The sequence below is a fragment of the Saccopteryx leptura genome, chromosome X, assembly GCF_036850995.1.
Source record: "Saccopteryx leptura isolate mSacLep1 chromosome X, mSacLep1_pri_phased_curated, whole genome shotgun sequence".
NCBI classification, from domain to species: Eukaryota; Metazoa; Chordata; class Mammalia; order Chiroptera; family Emballonuridae; genus Saccopteryx; species Saccopteryx leptura.
Genome location: NC_089516.1, coordinates 70,781,544 through 70,801,295, shown reverse-complemented (window position 1 = coordinate 70,801,295; position 19,752 = coordinate 70,781,544). Strand labels below are relative to the sequence as shown.

The 19,752-nt window shown below is 38.5% G+C and overlaps 1 protein-coding gene across 4 annotated transcripts in view; it reads right to left on the bottom strand.

Annotated features, from left to right (window-relative positions):
• Nucleotides 1-1,182: 1,182 nt before the first annotated feature.
• The window catches only part of ZC4H2 (zinc finger C4H2-type containing), a 34,630-nt gene continuing 16,060 nt past the window's right edge, over nucleotides 1,183-19,752 (bottom strand). For 2 of the 4 annotated variants that reach the window (XM_066357468.1, XM_066357467.1), the window contains exons 2-5: nucleotides 7,606-7,777; nucleotides 4,987-5,159; nucleotides 3,982-4,144; nucleotides 1,183-2,426 (exon numbers count right to left, since the gene is read on the bottom strand). In XM_066357468.1, coding sequence (XP_066213565.1) covers nucleotides 2,313-2,426; nucleotides 3,982-4,144; nucleotides 4,987-5,159; nucleotides 7,606-7,777 — 622 coding nt within the window. In that variant the 3' untranslated portion in view covers nucleotides 1,183-2,312. Of the gene's footprint in view, nucleotides 2,427-3,981; nucleotides 4,145-4,986; nucleotides 5,160-7,605; nucleotides 7,788-19,752 lie in introns of all 4 variants that reach the window. The other 2 variants (XM_066357469.1, XM_066357470.1) reach the window with 2 other exon arrangements.

Below are 19,752 nucleotides of genomic sequence, written 5' to 3'. Positions count from 1 at the left end.
GTCTGAGCCATCTCCAAAGCAGGCTTGGAACTAAACAAAACCTGAGATGATAGAGTAATATAAGATAACACAAATAGAATTTTTTTTTTACTTGTCATCCAATCTAAATTTTTCCAGAGGCAGAAAGGGAATAAGAAAACTCACACTTATGAGTGCTTACTATGTGCCTGGTATTGCTCATAGTAACCCCAGAAGCAGGTATTATTATTTTCTCCATTTTCCAGATGAGGACATGAAGGCAATGAAATTTTTATCAGCTGTTGGGTTTCTGGGGAGCACTAGGACAGTCTGATGCTTGGGATATTAATTAGAGTCAGCACTTATGGAAGAGAAGGGAAGAGGATAAGGCAAGATGGGACAGAGGGAGATACTGAATTGCAGCACAGTCTTATTGGAAACCTATCTTCCCTATGGGGATCTCTGAAGCTGGGCAGGCCCTTCAGAGTTTTCCCCTATTGTATTCCATGCCTTTATGTTCTTGCATCAGTCACTAGATTTCTAGTCCCTGGTTTCTAGTTCCGTTATTTCAACAACTTCTATCATCATGGCATTCCAAAGGGGAGAAGAAATGACCATGAAGAAAAAGTAGGAAAAAAATGGTCTCTGAAACCAGACAAATCTTGGTATAAATCCTAAAACTTCTCTTACTAGCTGTTTGTTCACTATGGACAAGTTATTCAATTTCTCTCAACTTCAGTTTACCTTTTTGAGAAATGGTCATAAGAATACTTAGCTTGAAAGGCTGTTCTGAATATCGAATGCAGTCATTTGTATAAAGCATATTGTATAGAGATATGGCATAGATTAAGTACTAAATAAATGAAAATTATTACAAATGCAAGATAAATTATTGTGCACTGGTGTATGCAGTTTCCTCATTTGTATGATGAAGTAAATAAGAATGGAGAAGAACTACCCAGAAGGGGAAAGGGCATTACATCTTTTTATTACCTGGTACTTACAAGCACTCAGTCAACATTTACTCCAATGAACAAATGTTTATTTAAAAGGATTTGTATAGACGTAACACTCTTCCTTTCAAAGAGCAGAAGAATCTCTTATATTTTGAACACACAGACAGTGTGAAAACTTAAAACTGCAGTTAAAGGAGTAAGGAAAAATATCTTTCCTTCTCCAGATAGGGACTGAGACCTGGAACTAAAGCTTTTTTCAGTCAGCCAGCCCCCATCCCTGTCCCTTAAGTCTGAGAGTGACTTTATTAGAGATCTGGCTTTGGTGGAATGAAGAACTGTAGGGCTTGGGGACCCTGCTGCCTTTTTTGAGAGGGGGAGGAAAGGCCACCTACACAATCCACAGGAAAGGGGGTGGCCAGCAGCTGACCTGAGCTGAGGCTTCCTTACAGAATAGGGAAGACTCAAGAGAAGGCAGGATGAATGGAGAAGTCACACCCACTCACATGGGTAAAGTAATTGCCACTCACTTGAATTTCAGCCCACTCCTGTGACCCCTAAGATATACAACTGATTAAGTGCCAGATTAATGGTTTTGAACAAAAGGCAACACAATTGTCAGCCCTAGACCAATAGCTTAAACAGGCGAGTTAGGAAGGGCTTAAGAAGTTGGTTTAGCTCCAGCTCTCTGATTTCATAGTGGGGAACTTCTACTTCTAATTTTCAAAAACTAGGACTATGGAGGAAAGTCCCATGAATCTCAAAATCCCCAGACACACAGCCTGGTAACTGAGAACTTTTGTTTATCTGGGAAACTGGGGTTGGATGGGATGGTGAATTCTGTAATAACAGCCAAACCTCCAAAATGAATAGAAAAAGGAGGGCTTGTCCAATTTACCTCTGGCCTTGAAGATGAGATGAGTGTAGGGAAGACATATGTACCAAGCCTATTGGAAAATCTGGAAAGAAGACTGTTGTCCCTTCCAAGTCTCAGGAGAAAGGGACAGGGAAAGGGCACACTGGAACCTTGACAAAAAGCAAGACATGGGCCTCCCTCAACCCTCAGACCTTAGGTCTCAGTCCTTAGTCATAAGGGACAGAGAATCACATGGGTGCCTTCTGCCTTGTCCTTAGGTCCAAACAAGGGTGGAAATTGAAATGTGAGTGAGAGAGAAGGTATTATTGGACATACTGTCATTAGCACCTGAACCACATCTCTTCCTAAACCAGAAACTCCAAGAACAGAAAGAAATACGAGCAAAATGAGAGAGGGGTTGTGCTTCCATCACATTAAATAGGAGACTTGGTAGAGGTGGGGAAGGGATGTTTCACATCAGGACATCAATCACTGGCCAAAGGGAGTGGTTATGAGCAGCAGAGCTCTATGTCTTCTCTCTGTCTTCATTCATCCTGCTTCCGTTTTGGCTTTTTGGGGTTCCGAGACCGACTCTTGGCTTTGCACAGAGGGCATATAGGTGCGTTCCGGTGAATTTGCTGATGACATGACAAGCAGGCCTGGTGGGGTATACAGGACAAAGAAAGTCAGTGGTCAGATTCTTCTAGCCTGTGGTTCAGCCTTCTGATCCCCAGAGGTCCAGAAAACAATTGTGATTTTATCCCAACAGGAAGGAGCAGTAATTAGTGAGTAAACCCAAGAAGACAGATCAGTGCTCGATGTAAGGGATGCAAAGTATATCAGGGAGTGAGGATCAAAAATGGGTATTGAGGAAAAACATCCAAAACTTGGAAATAAAGCAATGCGAGCATCCATTCAGCATTACACTGGAGCTGGGTTTCACAGGCCCCCTCAAAAATCAGTTCTCTAAGACAGGTATCAGTAAACATTTTCTGTACAGGCCAAAATAATAAATATTTTAGATTTTTCAGATCAAATGGTCTTCATTGTAATTTCTCAATACTATCTGTTTTGCATGAAAGAATCCATAGACAATAGATACATCAGCAGGCATGCATGTGGAACAACAAGACTTTACTTACAAAAAACAAGCAGTTCAGACTTGGCTTGTGGGCTCTAGTTTGCTACCACCTGCTCTAGGATGATGACCCTTGTTTTGACTATTTACTTTTTAAAAAAATATTTACTATTGATCAGGGTCTGGACTCCATGACATATGCTGATAAACTACAAATGATTTTTGCCGAGTAAAGATGCAGAGTATTTCTGTTCCGAAGACAAGATAATCACAAATGTTATAGTGTTATTGTCCTTTATGACATTAACCAGTTCTGTATTTCACTTTGCAAATTTATTTCAGTATTTCTTTCTTGACTATACAATTATCTGTTCCTCAAATGCTCTTGGGACTAGCTTTGTAATCCTGTAGACTCTGTCATTAAAGATACATACTTACTCTATATTTCTACCAGTCATTTTTCTAACTTTTTTTTTTTTTTTTTTTTAGTGAGAGAGACACACAGAGAGAGGGATGGATAGGGACAGACAGGAAGGGAGAGAGATGAGAAGCATCAGTTCTTTGTTGTGGCACCTTAGTTGTTCATTGATTGCTTTCTCATATGTGCCTTGAGGGCTAAAGCAGACCGAGTGACCCCTTGCTCAAGCCAGCGACCTTGGGTTCAAGCTGGCAACCTTGGGCTTCAAGCCAGAGACGTTTGGGCTCAATGTCTATGATCCCATGCTCAAGCCAGCAACCCTGTGCTCAAGCTGGTAAACTGTCACTCAAGCTGGTGAGCCCATGATCATACTGGATGAGCCTGCTCTCAACCTGAGACCTCGGGATTTTGAACCTGGATCCTCAGCATCCCAAGTCAAAGCTCTATGCCACCACCTGGTCAAGCTCTAACTTTTTGAAAATTATACTTTAGCAGAGCCTTCCAAACTTCCTGCATTCTAACACTTCTGGGTATGTGAGGTAACAAAACAAGTGGGTCTACTCCAGCACACACATCACACACCCTTTCCTCTGTGTTTCAAACAAAGAATGTTTAAGAAAGGACTCAAATAAGTAAAGCCAATATCCCCAAACCAGACTTCCACAGGGCTGCTTAAGGATAACTAGTTTCTTCCACGGCCTCTCCCCTGCACACTCACCTTCATAGGTGGGGGCTGCTGCCTGAAGGTGGCTGTCTGCCTGGTGTCCTGCTTCCTAGCCACTTGAAGTTGTTGGGCGGCAGCAGCTGCAGCAGCCAGGGACTCAGGGATGGGGGGCTCCTGAGGCTCCGTCTGCCACTCTGCTTTCTGCTTCTCAAAGTAACTTTGAAGATGAGAGACATTAGCTGGATCATTCTGAAAACAAGGAGAACCTTACCTCTCTTAAAGACTTCTGGCACAGAACTCAGGGGGTTGGGCTGTGGTTCACTATAGAAAGTTCCTCACCCTCCCCGGCAAAAGGTTGTTCTCCCTGGATACCAGACCCACTGTCTGCTGGTAAGAATAATACTTTTGCTCCTTGCTCTGACAGATTCAGCATAAAAAGAAATCCCAGGCTTAGCAAAGTCTTCAAAGGGCATTCACCTATCCTCCGTCTCATGTTATTTTGCAGTATTTCTGTTGTATCCTCAGGTCTCTAGTGGCATATCTCTAGGAATAAGAAACTGACCACTTCCACAGAAAACCTGCTCTATCTTATGAAAGTGTTTCCTTCTACTGAACTGAATTCTATCTCCCTGTAAGTTTAACCTCTGTGTCTTAAAATAAAGTTTCAGGCTAGCCTCTGGAGACCACAAAAGCTCAGCCTTCTATATTTTCAAAGGTTTCTGTGTACCCATTCTTGACCTTGACGTGGGCAGTAACTTCTTAAGAGTCATACACACACATACACACATGCATATGCACACACACACCCACGAGTCACAGACACACACGTCTAGTATTGTTAAAATTGCACAAAGAATTTTAAAAGTCATCTAGTAATTTTAGTGTAGTCATCCTTCATTTGGTGTAACAGCTGACACATGGGCATGCCCAACGTCATGCAATGAATGAGTCAGCTATTGACAGGCCTGGTGCCGGGACTGATTTTCAGACCAAGTTCTTCTATATGTATCTGTGTGTGTGTGTGTGTGTGTGTTTTGTGGAAAGGGGGAAGCTACTTACTCCAAGGAGAGTTTCTCCTCCTCTTCACATAGGTCAGGCAGCCTCTGCAGGCCCAGAGTCATGCGCAAGGCATCTACATGCTCCTTCAATGGCTTATACTCATCATGTAGCCGGCGGGTAGACTCTAGAAGCTTATTTAGGTCACTTTCAGACTGTTTTATGGTATTTTCCATCTAGAACACAAAGTGAAGTAGGCACAGAGAAAAGACCCCAACATTTCTGTATGAGGCTGTACAGGTGAATGGATAATAGCACAGGCTCCATTGCCACACCAATATACGGTCAAATCCTTAATCTACTGTTTTTTCTATGTGACTCTTGTCAAGCCTCAGTTTCTTCATCTGTATAATAGTGATAATAATAGACCACTTCATATCACCTTGGTAAGGACTCAATGACTGAATTTTTATAAAGCTTTCAGTACAGGGGCTAACATAAAGTAAAGACTCAAAAAATGGTATTATTACTCAAATACAGCATCTTAAAGCTGGAATGGCTTTTAGAACTCATTTTGTGTACGTTCCCACCATTTTACAGATCAGGGAATTGACTCAGAGAGAAGAAACTTCCTCAGAGAAATAGTTAGGGGGAAATCCTAGATAAAAATTCAGGGCTGCCTGACCAGGCGGTGGCGCAGTGGATGGAGCGTCAGACTAGGATGCAGAGGACCCAGGTTTGAGACTCTGAGGTCACCAGCTTGAGTGCAGGCTGATCTGGTTTGAGCAAAAGCTCACCAGCTTGGACCCAAGGTCACTGGCTCAAGCAAGGGGTTACTCCATCTGCTGAGGGCCCGCGGTCAGGGCACATACGAGAGAGCAATCAATGAACAACTAAAGTCTTGCAACGAAAAACTGATGATTGATGCTTCTCATCTCTCTCCATTCCTGTCTGTCTGTCCCTGTCTATCCCTCTCTCTGACTCTCTCTCTGTCCTTGTAAAAAAAAATTCAGGGCTTCTGCCTCCCAGGCCAAGGACTTTTCTCCTGAATGGTTCTCAAAATGTAGTTACTGGATTTGTAGCATTAGCATCAGCTGGGAACTCATTAGGAATGCAAATTTTCAGGCACCACCCCAGACATACAGAATCAGAAATTCTAGGGTAGAGCCCAACAATCTGTTTTAATAGGCCCACCAGGTGACTGATGAGCATTTGAGGTTGAGATCCATCATTTAGAGCAGGGGTAGTTAACCTTTTTATACCTACTGCCCACTTTTGTATCTCTGTTAGTAAAATTTTCTAACCACCCACCGGTTCCACAGTATGGTGATTTATAAAGTAGAGAAGTAACTTTACTTTATAAAATTTATAAAGCAGAGTTACAGCAAGTTAAAGCATATAATAATAATTAGTTAACAAGTACTTTATGTCAGATTTTTGCTAAGTTTAGCAGAATAAATCTTTATGAAACAACTTATTATAGTTAAATCTATCTTTTTATTTATAGTTTGGTTGCTCTGCTACCACCCACCATGAAAGCTGGAATGCCCACTAGTGGGCGGTAGGGACCAGGTTGACTACCACTGATCTAAAGTATCAGCCCTTTTGTGGCTAATATCTTATTCATTCATTGGCTCTTTATCCTGGAGTTAGCTGGCAGCAGAACTGCCAACTCCTCATGAGACCCTGGAACCCTGTGATCTTGTCACACAGAAAATCCCAAATACCTACTGTTCAAATTGCATTCATATTTACTTTAAAATCCTATGTTTATAAAAATCAGGAGTAAGCATTGCCACAGAAATTAGTTCTCAAGAATAGACAGTCTTTTTTTATTTATTTATTTTTTATTTATTCATTTTTTAGAGAGGAGAAGGAGAGACAGAGAGAGAGAAGTGGGGAGGAGCTGGAAGCATCAACTCCCATATGTGCCTTGACCAGGCAAGCCCAGGGCTTCGAACCGGTGACCTCAGCATCTCCAGGTCGACGCTTTATCCACTGCACCACCACAGGTCAGGCAAGAATAGACAGTCTTTTAAATGTAATTTTTAAAAAATTTTCTTTTTGCCATAGGCTTTAAGACTTGGAAAGAACCTTATAGATCAATATCTCCAATATCTCTCCTGGAGAAGGGATCATCAATACTGCAGCCCAGACAGGTGGTTACTCAGACTCTGCTTGAGTAACTTCAAAAAGTTGGGAACTTATTAGCACAGTTCATTTGCATGCTCCAAGAATCTCCAAAAGAGAGACTCTAATGAGGGGCCCCACTTTGGCAGGCCAGCAGAGATTTTTTTTAAATTAGTTACAGATGCTTTGGCGCCATTTAGGCTGGACCTCAGAGTCAACTGCTTGTTCTGCTTTTTATCAAGTCTAGCTCCTAACTTTCAGACTCCAATCATAAGCACATCAGAGCTGAAAGAGGCCTTAGATGTGACTGAATCCCTCTCCGTACAGAGAGGAAAAATAAGGCCCACAGAGAAAAAGGAACTTGTCCAGTGACATACAGTCGATCGGTGACAGCCAGGCTGAATCTCAGAACTCTTGCATTCTTTCACTCCACCACAGCCTGATGCCTACTCCAAGTTGGTCACACCCATATCTTAAGGAGAGGCTATAGTACTCACTATTACCTAGTCCTCAAAGGGCCCAGAAGTAGGCTTTAGGCAGCCAGTCACATACCACATTGATGTCTGCATGGATCAGTCGGAGTTCTTCCACATGGGCCATTTTCTCTTGCAGCAGGAGGTCCATCTCCTGCTTGTATTCCTTCAGATGTCTTTCCTCTGATTCAAGAGCCTCAAATTCAGCCTTCAAACGGGCCTTGATTTTCTCCATCTGTAGGGTTTTATTCCTGCAATTCCCTCAAACCAGAAAGCAGACCAGAAGAGGGAGGAAATGGGAATGGAGTACAGAGTTAGGCTCTGAGACAGGTCTCTTTTTCTAAGCTTCCCCTCTTCAAGCAGAGACAACTTGAAGCCACCCAAAATAGTTAGGAAATTCTTTCTTCTATGATAAAAGCTTAGTGGGTCTCAAGTGGATATAATTTTGTTACATTATGAAGCATTTGCAAACATGGGAGAGGTATTAGCTCCCACCCAAGATGCAACCACAACTTCTTGAAAAATTTGGAGTACCACTGTCCAATAAATTTTCTACAATGATGGAAATGTTCTGTATCTATATTTTTCAATACAGTAGCCATTAGATATGTAGTTAGTTTTTCAGCACTAGAAATGTAGCTAGTGCAACTGAGGAACTAAAGTTTGAATTTTATTTAATTTTAATTAATCAATCTTTAAATTTAAACAGCCACATGTCATTAATGGCTCTTATATTGGACAGCATAGCTCAATAAGTCCACTCATTGGTTCCAGAATAGGAAGAAAAAAAGAACTGTTGCTCATTTCTTTCCTTAGAAAAAGAAAACCTGTTTCTGATTATTATATTCCAATTGCATACCTTCTGACTATTCTAAGAAAATAACTAAAAGAAGAAAAAAAGGTAATACACAAGAACGTGCTTTCTAGCTTACGGGTAAAATTGGAATATTTAGCAGCCATTAAAAGAAATAATTATGAAAACTTGTGATTTGAAAAATATTGAAGATATGCTACTCAGTGAAAAAGTATTTACAGTAAGATTGCAATTTCAAAATATACATGCATGTGACTAAACAAAAATGGGACTGGCAGAGGCACAGTTTTGGCTGACAGCTGTAGGGGGGTAGGGGATGGGTGAGTGGAGGTGGTAGAATTCAGGATATTTAAAATAATTTGAAGCATGCCTAAGTAAAAGGGCCACAAAACTTTGAAAGGAGGCCATATCTAGGGCACATTGTTGTCCTCTTACTGGCTCTGTACTCTCTGCTTGTCAGGTCTTAATTAGCCATTATCCATGAATCAAATTTGGCATCTCCTCTTTTTTGTCCCCGTAGCTAGCTTTCTCCTCTTCTCCAACCCATCCCATGGGGGTTCTTGCTCCAAACCCTAGACTATGGTCTTTGACCTAAGCCTACTTCTGTCTTCAGTCTTTCTCTCCTTTCTCAATATTGACTATGGCTCCTGCCTCAAGAGGTAGCCCTCAATGGCACAAAATCACAGAAACAATTGTGTGGGTAGGATCACAGAAGAATTTTTCTATATTCAAAAATTTCTCTTCATGTTATTATATTGTTTTTACCTTAGGAAAGGGTAAATCCACAAATGTTATTGTCCCATTTGTAAAGAAGAAAATGAGGCTCAGGTACAGGCAGTTCTTGGGTTACAAACAACATAGGTTATAGGTTTATTCTTTTTTTCCTCCAAAGATTTTATTTATTGATTTTAGAGAGAAGGGGAGAAAGACAGGGAGAGAGAGAGAGAGAAGAGGGGATGAGCAGGAAGCATTAATTCATAGTACCTGCTTCTCAAATGGCCCAGGGCTTTGAACCAGCGACCTCAGCATACCAGGTCAAAGCTCTATCCACTGTGCCACCATAGGTCAGGCTGTAGGCTTGTTCCTAAGTTAAATTTGTATGTATGTTGGAACAGGTACATTTACCTATTAAATGCAGGTTAGACAGATGCTTGTCTTAACACAGTATTTATTTTTACCTTTTTGTGAGCATAAATAAATACCGGTACTTAAACATTTTCAAACCTACAGAAACTATCTCATTTGTAACTCAGGGACTGCTTGTATTAACTTGCCCCAGACCATGGAGGTAGTACTAAAGTGGAGCTCTCTAACACCACCTGTTACTCCACACTGCCTGAGTGGTGTTAACTAGGCTAAAGAGCATAAACATATTGAGAGTTCTTGGTATACCTGTTTAACTGTCTCGCAGAGGGATGATAATGATTTTGTAATGGTCAATTAATTGTTTATACTCTGTCCTATATAGACTTCTATTCTCTTCTAGATTACATGAAGAGCAATCCGAACTTTGCCTATCCCTACCCCAGCTTACAGATGAGAAAACTGAGATTCACAGTGATGTAATGTTTCATTCGAAATCATACAGCCAGGTTGTGTCAGTGCTTATAACTCATATCTGCAGGCATAGCTACATTGTGAAAGAAACATGGGCTTTAATTTCAGATTTAGGTATAAATCCTGGATCTGTCCCTGACTAGATATTTGTTCTTGGACAATATTAATAACAACTATATTTATAGTTTAACTAGATTTACTGAGTACTTATTATGTACCAATTATAGAGAATTTAAGTATACATTAATTCAGCAAATATTCTGGACATCAATCACATGTCAAGCACCGTAATAGGTGCTCAGGAAAGAGCAGGAAACAGGATAGTCTGTAAACAGAAAGTTTTATCCAATTAGTAAAATAGATACTGAATACACTGTTACATGTAAAAACTATGTGATGAATAGTAGAAAGGAAATGCAGAATGCAACAGGACACAACAAAGGGATCTAACGCAGCCATAGAGAAAAGGGGGCAGTCTGTGTAAGTTTTCCTGAGAACCTGAGAATCTGACATTATGCTAAGACCTGGAGAATGAGTCATAGGAAGCTGGTGAATGCAAGTAGACACAGAGAAGAGTGGTACAGGCAGAGAGAATAACATAAACAATGACCCTAGAATAGAAAAAATATGACAAATTAGAGGAACTAAACAGAGGTCAGTGTAGCTGGAGCATATACTGCAAGAGGGATGGGGCCTGAAATCAATCTAGGGAGATTTCCAGAACCACAACTGGATATTGGACTGAGTAATTAGATTTTTTTATCTTCTGGATAAAGGGTAACTTTGTAGAATTTTAAGCAGCAGAAGCATGACATAATCCAATTATCTCCACTTCTGCAAGCATTCTCGCTTCACTAACTCATCAGTAACAAAAGAATAATAATAGTACATGCTTTACAGGTTATGTGGTGAGGGTTAAAATTATCCAAGACATGTAATGTCACCAAGCAGAGTATGTGGCAGATGGTGGGCAGTCAAGAAATGATAGTAACCTTCCCTCCACACTGTGCCCAACTCTTCTGTTGTGGTTACCTCCTTTACCACAGTGGTTTGAACTTTATTATAAAGAGCCTACAGACAGTCCAGCATGTAGGTGTGCATGCACACGTATATATGTATATATACTAGCATGAGTGGCAAGGTACATTGGCAGTTACTAAGATTATAATAAAATTATTATCATTAACCTCATAATAAGGTCAATATAAATTATGACAATGTGTAAGGCTGGGCCAATCGTTCCTAATTTGTAACTAATAAATTAAGATGTCAGCAAGTAGTATTACTAAATGAAATCTGGGGTGAGAAATCTCTCTCATTGACACTTCATAGAGATCAGCATAGTCTTAGTATATCTTTCCCTGCTTAGATGAGGGCTCTTTATTAAATCTTCCCTCCATGTCCATGAAGTTAGGAGACAATGAAATCCCAGATTTAGTCAAAATAAACCAAAGGCGTTTCACCTGGTGGTGTCATGTCACTTGCTACCTGGAATGAAAAATCAAAGGCACAAAGCCTTTCTCAAAGCACTACTGGTATTTTCTTTTCCTGGATAGGATGGCTATGACCAAGTCAGGCTACAGCCTATGTGTTTTGCATCCTTTTCCAACTGTGTCCACTGTGGCAAGAAATAACAAGGAAGAAGGGCCAAGACTCCTATTTAGGGAAGGGAAAGACAGTTATGAAGATGGGTTTCAGAAATAGCATCTATTTGCTATTTCTAAAGTCAGCTTTGCTGGGTAAATCCTGGCCCATGCTTTACCAGGACAGCAGTATCAGTGAAGGCTTTGATAGGACTACTGTTATCTCTCAGCAGTATTGTGCCAAGTGCAGGGAAGTGAGAAAAGCCCTTCCTGAGTGAAGACAATAAGGAGGTTCATTGTGTGTGGAAATTTTTAAAAAATAAATAAAAATAATAATAGAACTGTAGGAAAATGGCTGAGAGATTAAACTGCAGTCCTGAGACAAGTCTTGGGTGTGGACTTTGGAACTTCAAGTCCTGCGGGGGCAGAGTGCTGCCCTGGCAAGCACTACTACAATTGTTTATAGGAAGCAGCTGATCCCTGTAGCCATTTCCCTACATGGGGGGGGGCATTGGTTGGTCATCTTTCTCTGCACCTGAATCCATTGTAAGCTAATTGACCCACGCTCTGCTAATTTTCTTGATGAGCAAAGATACCAATAAATACGATGAGGCTGCAGAAATCTGGGCTCTCAGTCCCAGAGGCTGGGAGTCCCCTGTACCCATCTTTTCTCCATGTTGTGTCTTGTATGTGTTTTTTCTTAAGTCCTGCTGTGCCTTCCTTTTGTGCACACCCATTGCTGAGGTAGTTGTGGCAAGAACCGACTAAAATAGGTCTTATTTTCATTATGATGATACAGTAATTCTAATCAATGTCCACTGAAGGACATCTGATTGCAGTTTTTGACATTTCTAAATAAAACCGTTGTGAATATCCATGTACATTTTAGTTTGACCATGAGTTTTCATTTCTCTAAGATAAATGATGAAGACTGCAGTTGCTGGGTCGTATGGGAATTGTATGTTTAGTTTTTCAGGGAACTGCCAAACTGTCTTCCCCGAGTGGCTGTATCATACCACATGCTCACCAAAGATGTATGAGAGGTCCAGTTCCTCTACCTGGACAGATATTTTACTTGAAATGTTTTAATAGGTGTGTTGTAATACCTCAAAATGATCTTGAATTGCACTTCCTTATTGGCTAGTGATATTGAATAATATCTTCATGTACTTATTAGCCACCTTGTATATCATTTTCCACAAAATACCTGTGCATGTCTTTGGCCCGCTTTCTAATTAGAATGTTTGCTCATAGTTGAGTTTTGAGAGTTCTTTATATATCCTAGATATGAGTCCTTTGTCAGATATGTAGTTTACAAATATTTTCTCCCAGTCATTAGCTTGCTTTTTCATCCTTTTAACCAAGCCTTTAGCAGAATATTTACATTTTATTAAGTCTAATTTATCAAATTTTTCGTTTAAGAATCATGCTTTGTTGTCATGTCTAAGACCCTTTACCAAACTCTAGGTTCAGCAGATTTTCTCCTGTTATCTTATAAAAATTTGATAGTTACATTTACAACCTATTTTGCATTAATTTTTGTGTCAAGTGTGAGGTTTAGGCTGAGATTCAGCTTTTTGCTTATGGATATCGAATTGTTCCCTCACTATTTGTTGTAAAGCTATCCTTCCCTCACTGTATTACTTTCGCTCCTCTGTCAAAAATCAGGTGGCCATACTTGTGTGGGTCAGTTTCTGGGTTCTCAGTGTTCCACTTATCTTTGTGTCTATTCCTTTGCCAATACAACACAATATTGATTACTGTAGCTATAGAAGTTTTGAAATCAGGAAGACTGATTCCTCCCACTTATTTTTTCCACTTATTTTTTATATTTCAAAATTTTTTTAGCTATTCTAGTTCTTTTGCTTTATTAAATTTTACAATAATTCTATCTATCAAAAATATTTTGATGGGAATTTCATTAAATATGCCTATCAATTTGGGAGGATTGGCATCTTTACCATTTTGAGTCCCCCAAACCATGAATATAGTACATCTATTTATTTAGATCTCCTTTGATTTCTTTTATTAGCATTTTGTAGTTTTCAGCACAAAAGTCCTGTACATGTTTTGTTACATCTTTGTTACACTTAGGTATTTCAGGGTTTTGTGGGATTGTAAATGCTTTTGTATTTTAATTGTAGTTTCCACATGCTTACTACTATTTTTAAAAAGATTCATATTTATTTCAAGCACAGCTGGCTGAATCTCTTTGATCTAGATATTGACACACTGACACTATGTTTGTTGCAGATTTACTGCTTTGGCCATAAGGCTAATGACAAGTGTATTTGTACTCATATCCAGATGGCCTTTCAAATAGAAAAAAAAAAGAACAATTTTTTTCTTTCTCATTTTAGGAAGAAAAATCATCTCTCCCAGCAACTTTATTGCTATTTTTTAAATGTGCATGAATGTGTATATGTATATGTGTATGTGTTGATCTTATATCCTGCAACCTTACTGTCTCACTTATTAGATCTAGGAGTTTTTTTAGTTTAGTTTTGTTTGGAATTTATTGAAATTTTCTACATGGAGTATCACGTTATCTGCACTGACAGTTTTATTTCTTCCCTTTCATCTGTATCTCTTCTATTTACTTTCTTACCTAACTGTCCTGTCTAGAATATTTAGTTCTATATGAGCTAGAAGTCCTGAGAGTAAGTACCCTTGCTTTGTTCCTGATCTTACATGAATAACATTCATTTTTTCACAATTAAGTGTAATATTAGCTACTGGAGGGTTTTTTGTAGGTGTACTTCATCAAGCTGAGAAAGATCCCCCCATTTTTAGTTTTAGATTTTCTTTTTATTGATCTTTAGAGATAAGAGAGAGGGAGAAAGGGGAGGAGGAGCAAGAAGCATCAACTCCCATATGTGCTTTGACCAGACAAAACCCAGGGCTTTGAACCGGTGACCTCAGCGTTCCAGCTCGTTTTATTCAGTGTGCCACCCCCCCCCATTTCTAGTTTTAAAAGAGATTTTATCATAAACAGATGTTGAACTTTGTCAAATACTCTATCTATATAAATTGACACGATAATATAACTTTTGTGTATAGCCTGACAATATGTTATGTAATATCAATGTATTTTTGAAATATAAACCAGGCCTGCATGTGTGGAATAAATCCTACTTGGTCATGATGTATAATTTTATATATATATTGCTGAATTCAATTTGCTAATATTATGATAAAGAATTTTATGCTTATATTCAGGAGGGATGTTAGTTGTAGTTTTCTTGTACTGTCCTTGCCAGCAATTGGTATCAAGGTATTAAGGCTTCATAAATGAACTTGGGAGTATTCTATCCCCTTCTACTTTCTGGAGAGATTGCTAAGAATTAAAGCTAATTCTTTTTTTAACCACTTGGTAGAATTTTCCAGTAAAGATTCTGGTTTTGGGAGTTGTTAAATTTTAAATTTAATTTTCTAAACAGTTACAGGATTATTCAATTACCAATTTTGTGCTGGGTGAGTTGTGGTAGTTTAAGTTTTTTGAGAATCAGTCTATTTCATAAAACTTGTCCAATTTACATGAATAAAGTTGTTCATAGAACTCCCTTGCTATCCTTTGGAACTATGTGAGGTCTATAGTGATTATCTGCTGTATCACTCCTGATGTCAGTAATCTCTATCTTTTTTAAATTTATTTTTTGTTAATGTTACCAGAGGTTTGCAAATTTAAATAATTTTCAAATAGTCAGCTTTTTATTTTATTATTTCCCTATTGTTTTCCTGTTTTTAATTTCATGGATTTCTGCTCTTATCTGTAGTATTTCCTGTTTTCTACTTGTTTTGGGTCTTTTTTGTTTATTGAGATATGAGCTTAGATTATGAATCTGAGGCACTTCCTGTGTTCTAACATAAGCATTTAGCACTAAAAAATACCCTTCTTACTACTGTTTTTATGGTATCCCACAAATTTTGAATATATTGTATTTTTACTCTCACTCATTTTCAGGTATTTTTATTCCCTTTGAGACTTTATCTCTGAAACATACATTGTTTTAGAAATATGTTGTCCAAATGTTTGTAGATTTGTCCTGGTATTTTTTTTTCTGATTTCCTAATTTCAAGTTTGATTTTATTAATGTCAGAGAAGACACCCTTGTATTTCCATTATTTTAAATATGTTGAGGATTATTTTGTATCTCAGAATATGGTCTATCTGTTTTGGTATATGTTACTTGAAAAGAATATGAATCCTGCTATTGGGTGGAGTGTTCTATAAATGTTAATGAGATCTGGTCATTGATGATAATATGAAAATCTTTACCCTTACTGATTTTCTGTCTAGTTCTATCAAATAATAGAAATATGTTTATGGCTCCAACTATAATTGTGAATTTGCATACTTCTTCCTTCAGTTCTAGCAGATTGTCTTCACACTTTGCATTTCTATTGTTTGGTGTATCTACCTTTAGGATTACTAGGTCTTTGTGGATTGATGCTCTTGTCATAATGAAATGTGCCTCTCCATACCTAGTAATTTTCTTTGTTCTAAAGTCTACTTTCTCTGGTATTAATTTATCTATTCCTGGTTTCCTTTGATTAATGTTTCCATGGTACCACCTTTTCTATTCTTGTACTTACTCTTTTTTTCCTTTTTATTGAATTTATTGGGGTGACACTGATTAACAAAATTATACAGGTTTCAGTTGCACAATTCCACAACACATTAGCTGTATAATGTATTGTGTTTACCATCCCAACTCAAGTCTCCTTCCATCACTATTTATCCCCTCTATTCCCTCCTTCATCTAACCCCTCTGCTCTCTCTCTCCCTGGCAGTCACCACACTGTTGTCTGTGTCTGTGAGTTTTTTCTCTTTTTTTTTCCTTTTTAAACCTTCCCTGACAACTCTAAGCCTGCTGAGTCTGCCTCCATTTTTCTTGTTAGTTCCTTTTGTTCCTAATGTCCACATGAGTGAAATTGTATTGTACTTGTCTTTCTCTGATGGGCTTATTTCACTTAAAATAATGCTCTCCAGGTCCACCTATTGCTGTCATAAAGGGTAAGATTTTCTTCATTTTTTACAGCCAAGTAGTATTCTACAGTATTGTGTAAAGGTAGCACAGCTGGCCTGACCAGGTGGTGGTGCAGTGGATAGGGCGTTGGACTGGGATGCAGAGGACCCAGGTTCGAAACCCCGAGGTCACCAGCCTGAGTGTGGACTCATCTGGTTTGGGCAAAGCTCACCAGTTTGGACCCAAGGTCGCTGACTTGAGCAAGGGGTTACTCGGTCTGCTGAAGGTCCACAGTCAAGGCACATATGAGAAGGCAATCAATGAACAACTAAGGTGTCGCAACGAAAAACTGATGATTGATGCTTCTCATCTCTCTCTGTTCCTGTCTGTCCCTATCTATCTCTGTCTCTGTAAAAATAAATAAAATAAATAATAATTAAAAAGGTAGCACAGCTGTTTATCCATTCATCTACTGATAGGCCCTTGGGCTGCTTTCAAATCTTAGTTATTGGAAATGATGCTGCAATGAACATAAGGTAGCAAATATTCTTTTGAATTAGTGCTTTGGTTTTCTTTGGCTAAATTCCCATAAGTTGAATCACTGGGTAATAAGACAGTTCCATTTTGAATTTTTTGAGGTAACTTCACACTGCTTTTCACAGTGACTGCATCAATCTGCATTCCCAACATATCTTTATATTTGAAGAGAGTTTCTTGTTGAAAGTACATAGATGGGTCATGTTTCTTTAATCCTCTTGGGTAGTCAATATTTGCATGTCAGTATTTAGACCATTTATATTTAGTGTATGTGTTAGTATGTTAGAGAGAGCTTAAGTGTTATTTTATTTGTTTACTATTTAATCTATTTAATTCCATTTTTCGGTTGTGCTGACTTCCTATGATTTACTCAATTTTTTTTCCAGAATTACATTCTATCTACAATGTTTTAATTGTATCTCTATACATTTTAGTGGTTGCTCTAGGTATTACCTTTCACAATTTATCCATCTACTATGTCATCATTAATATTTACTAGTTTGAGTAAAGAGTAGAAACATTACTGTGCACCCTTACCCTCCACCATTAATATCTATTTAAAATATTTCTTCTGCATTCTTTGAAAACTAAGCTGAACAGTGCTATATTGTTGCTACCATCAGAAATGTTTTAGAAAACTAAACAGAAAGAAATATATTTTAATATTTTTACTTTTTCTGTTGGTTTTCTTCCTGCCTTATATCCGAGGCTTTCTTCTTTTATTGCTTCCTTTCTTTTGAGAGAAATTCCCTTAGCTATTATTATAGAGCAAATCTGCTTGTGACAAATTATCTTAGTTTTCCTGCATCTAAAAATGTCTTTTTTTAATTTGTAAAAAATTTTCCATTGATCAGAGAGAGGTGGGGGGTTGGGAAAGGGAAATGGAGACAGAGAGAAGCATCAACTAATTGTTTCATTTAGTTGTTCCATTCAGTTGTGAACTCTTTGATTGCTTCCAATAAGAGCCCTGACTGGGGGTTGAACATGTGACCTCTGGGACACTGAGTTTATACTTTACCCACTGAACCACCGGCCCAGGGTGAGAATGTCTTAATTTCTGCCTCATTTTTCATGGATACTTTTGTTACACCTAGTTCTTTTCTTTCAGGACTTGAAAAATCATGTCACTTCTATTGGTTACGTTTTCTGATGAGAAAAGTACTTTTATTTAAGTTGTTTTCACCTATATATAGTGTTATTTTTCTTTGACTGGTTTAAGAAAGTTGTCAGAGGGGAGAGAGGAAAGAGGACTGGATAAAATAAAGGGATTAGTGGAAAAATCATATCTACGTAATACATAGACATAGAGAACAGTGTGGTGCTAGCCAGAGGGAAAGGGGGTTGGGCTAAGTGGAGGAAGGCAAAGGAGGGAGGAAATGGAGATGAAAGGAGACTTTGCTTTGGGCTAAAGGTGCACAATGCAGTGCACAAATGATGTTTTGCTGAGTTGTACACTTGAAACCTCTATGATTTTGTGAATCAATGTCACCCTGATCAATTCAATAAAAAATTTTTTAAAGGAATTATTTGTCTCTAGTTTTCAGACAGTAGGTTTAATGTGTTATGGTATGGATTTCTATAGGTTTACCCTATTTACATTTCATAAAAATACTTGAATCAGTGGGTGCATATCTTTTGGCAGATTTGGGGAGTTTTCATTATTGGTTTTTTTTTTCAATTAAATTTTACATTCAATATTATTTTGTAGTAGATTTAGATGTACAACATAGTGGTTAGACAATCATGTACTTCACAAAGTGATCCTTGATATTTCTTTTTTATATAAATTTTTAATAATTTTAATGGGGTGACATCAATAAATCAGGGTACATATGTTCAAAGAAAACATCTCCAGGTTGTCATTCAATTATGTTGCATACCCATCACCCAAAGTCAGATTGCCCTCCGTTACCTTCTATCTGGTTTTCTTTGTGCCACTCTCTCTCCCCCTTCCCCCTCTTTCCCTCTCCCCCCCATAACCACCACACTCTTGTCCATTACATTGATGCATAAAGGCACATGTAGCCCCATGTTCATTGCAGCATTGTTCACAGTAGCCAAGACATGGAAACAACCAAAAAACCCTTCAATAGATGACTGGATAAAGAAGATGTGGCATATATACACTATGGAATACTACTCAGCCATAAGAAATGATGACATCGGATCATTTACAACAAAATGGTTGGATCTTGATAACATTATACGGAGTGAAATAAGTAAATCAGAAAAAACTAAGAACTGCATGATTCCATACATAGGTGGGACATAAAAACGAGACTAAGAGATCATTGATATTTCAAGTGCCCAACTGGCACCATGCATAGTTATTATAATATACTTCTCACAAAAATTAGGGGATATTTCAAAATAAATATGAAGCAATAAAAAAAGAAGCATTTGATTTATTAAACAAGAAAAGCAAACAAGTCAAAGAAAGTTGTTCAATTATGCAAATGAGGTACAAAACCAACTTTTATTTCATTGGCAAAAATGCACTATACAAAAGGCTGAAAGTACTGGAGTATCAGCCCATTCCCTGATCCCTTAAGTTTTTATGAGCAGTGTTCTATTGACTTGATTCCCTATGTTGTACTTTACAACCCTGTGACTATTTTTTTTTTCCAAGGTGAGAAGCAGGGGAGGCAGACAGACAGACTCTTGCATGTGCCTGACCAGGATCCACCTGGAATGCCCACCAGGAGGTGATGCTCAGCCCATCTAGGGCGTTGCTCCCCTGTAACTGGAGCCATTCTAGTGCCTGA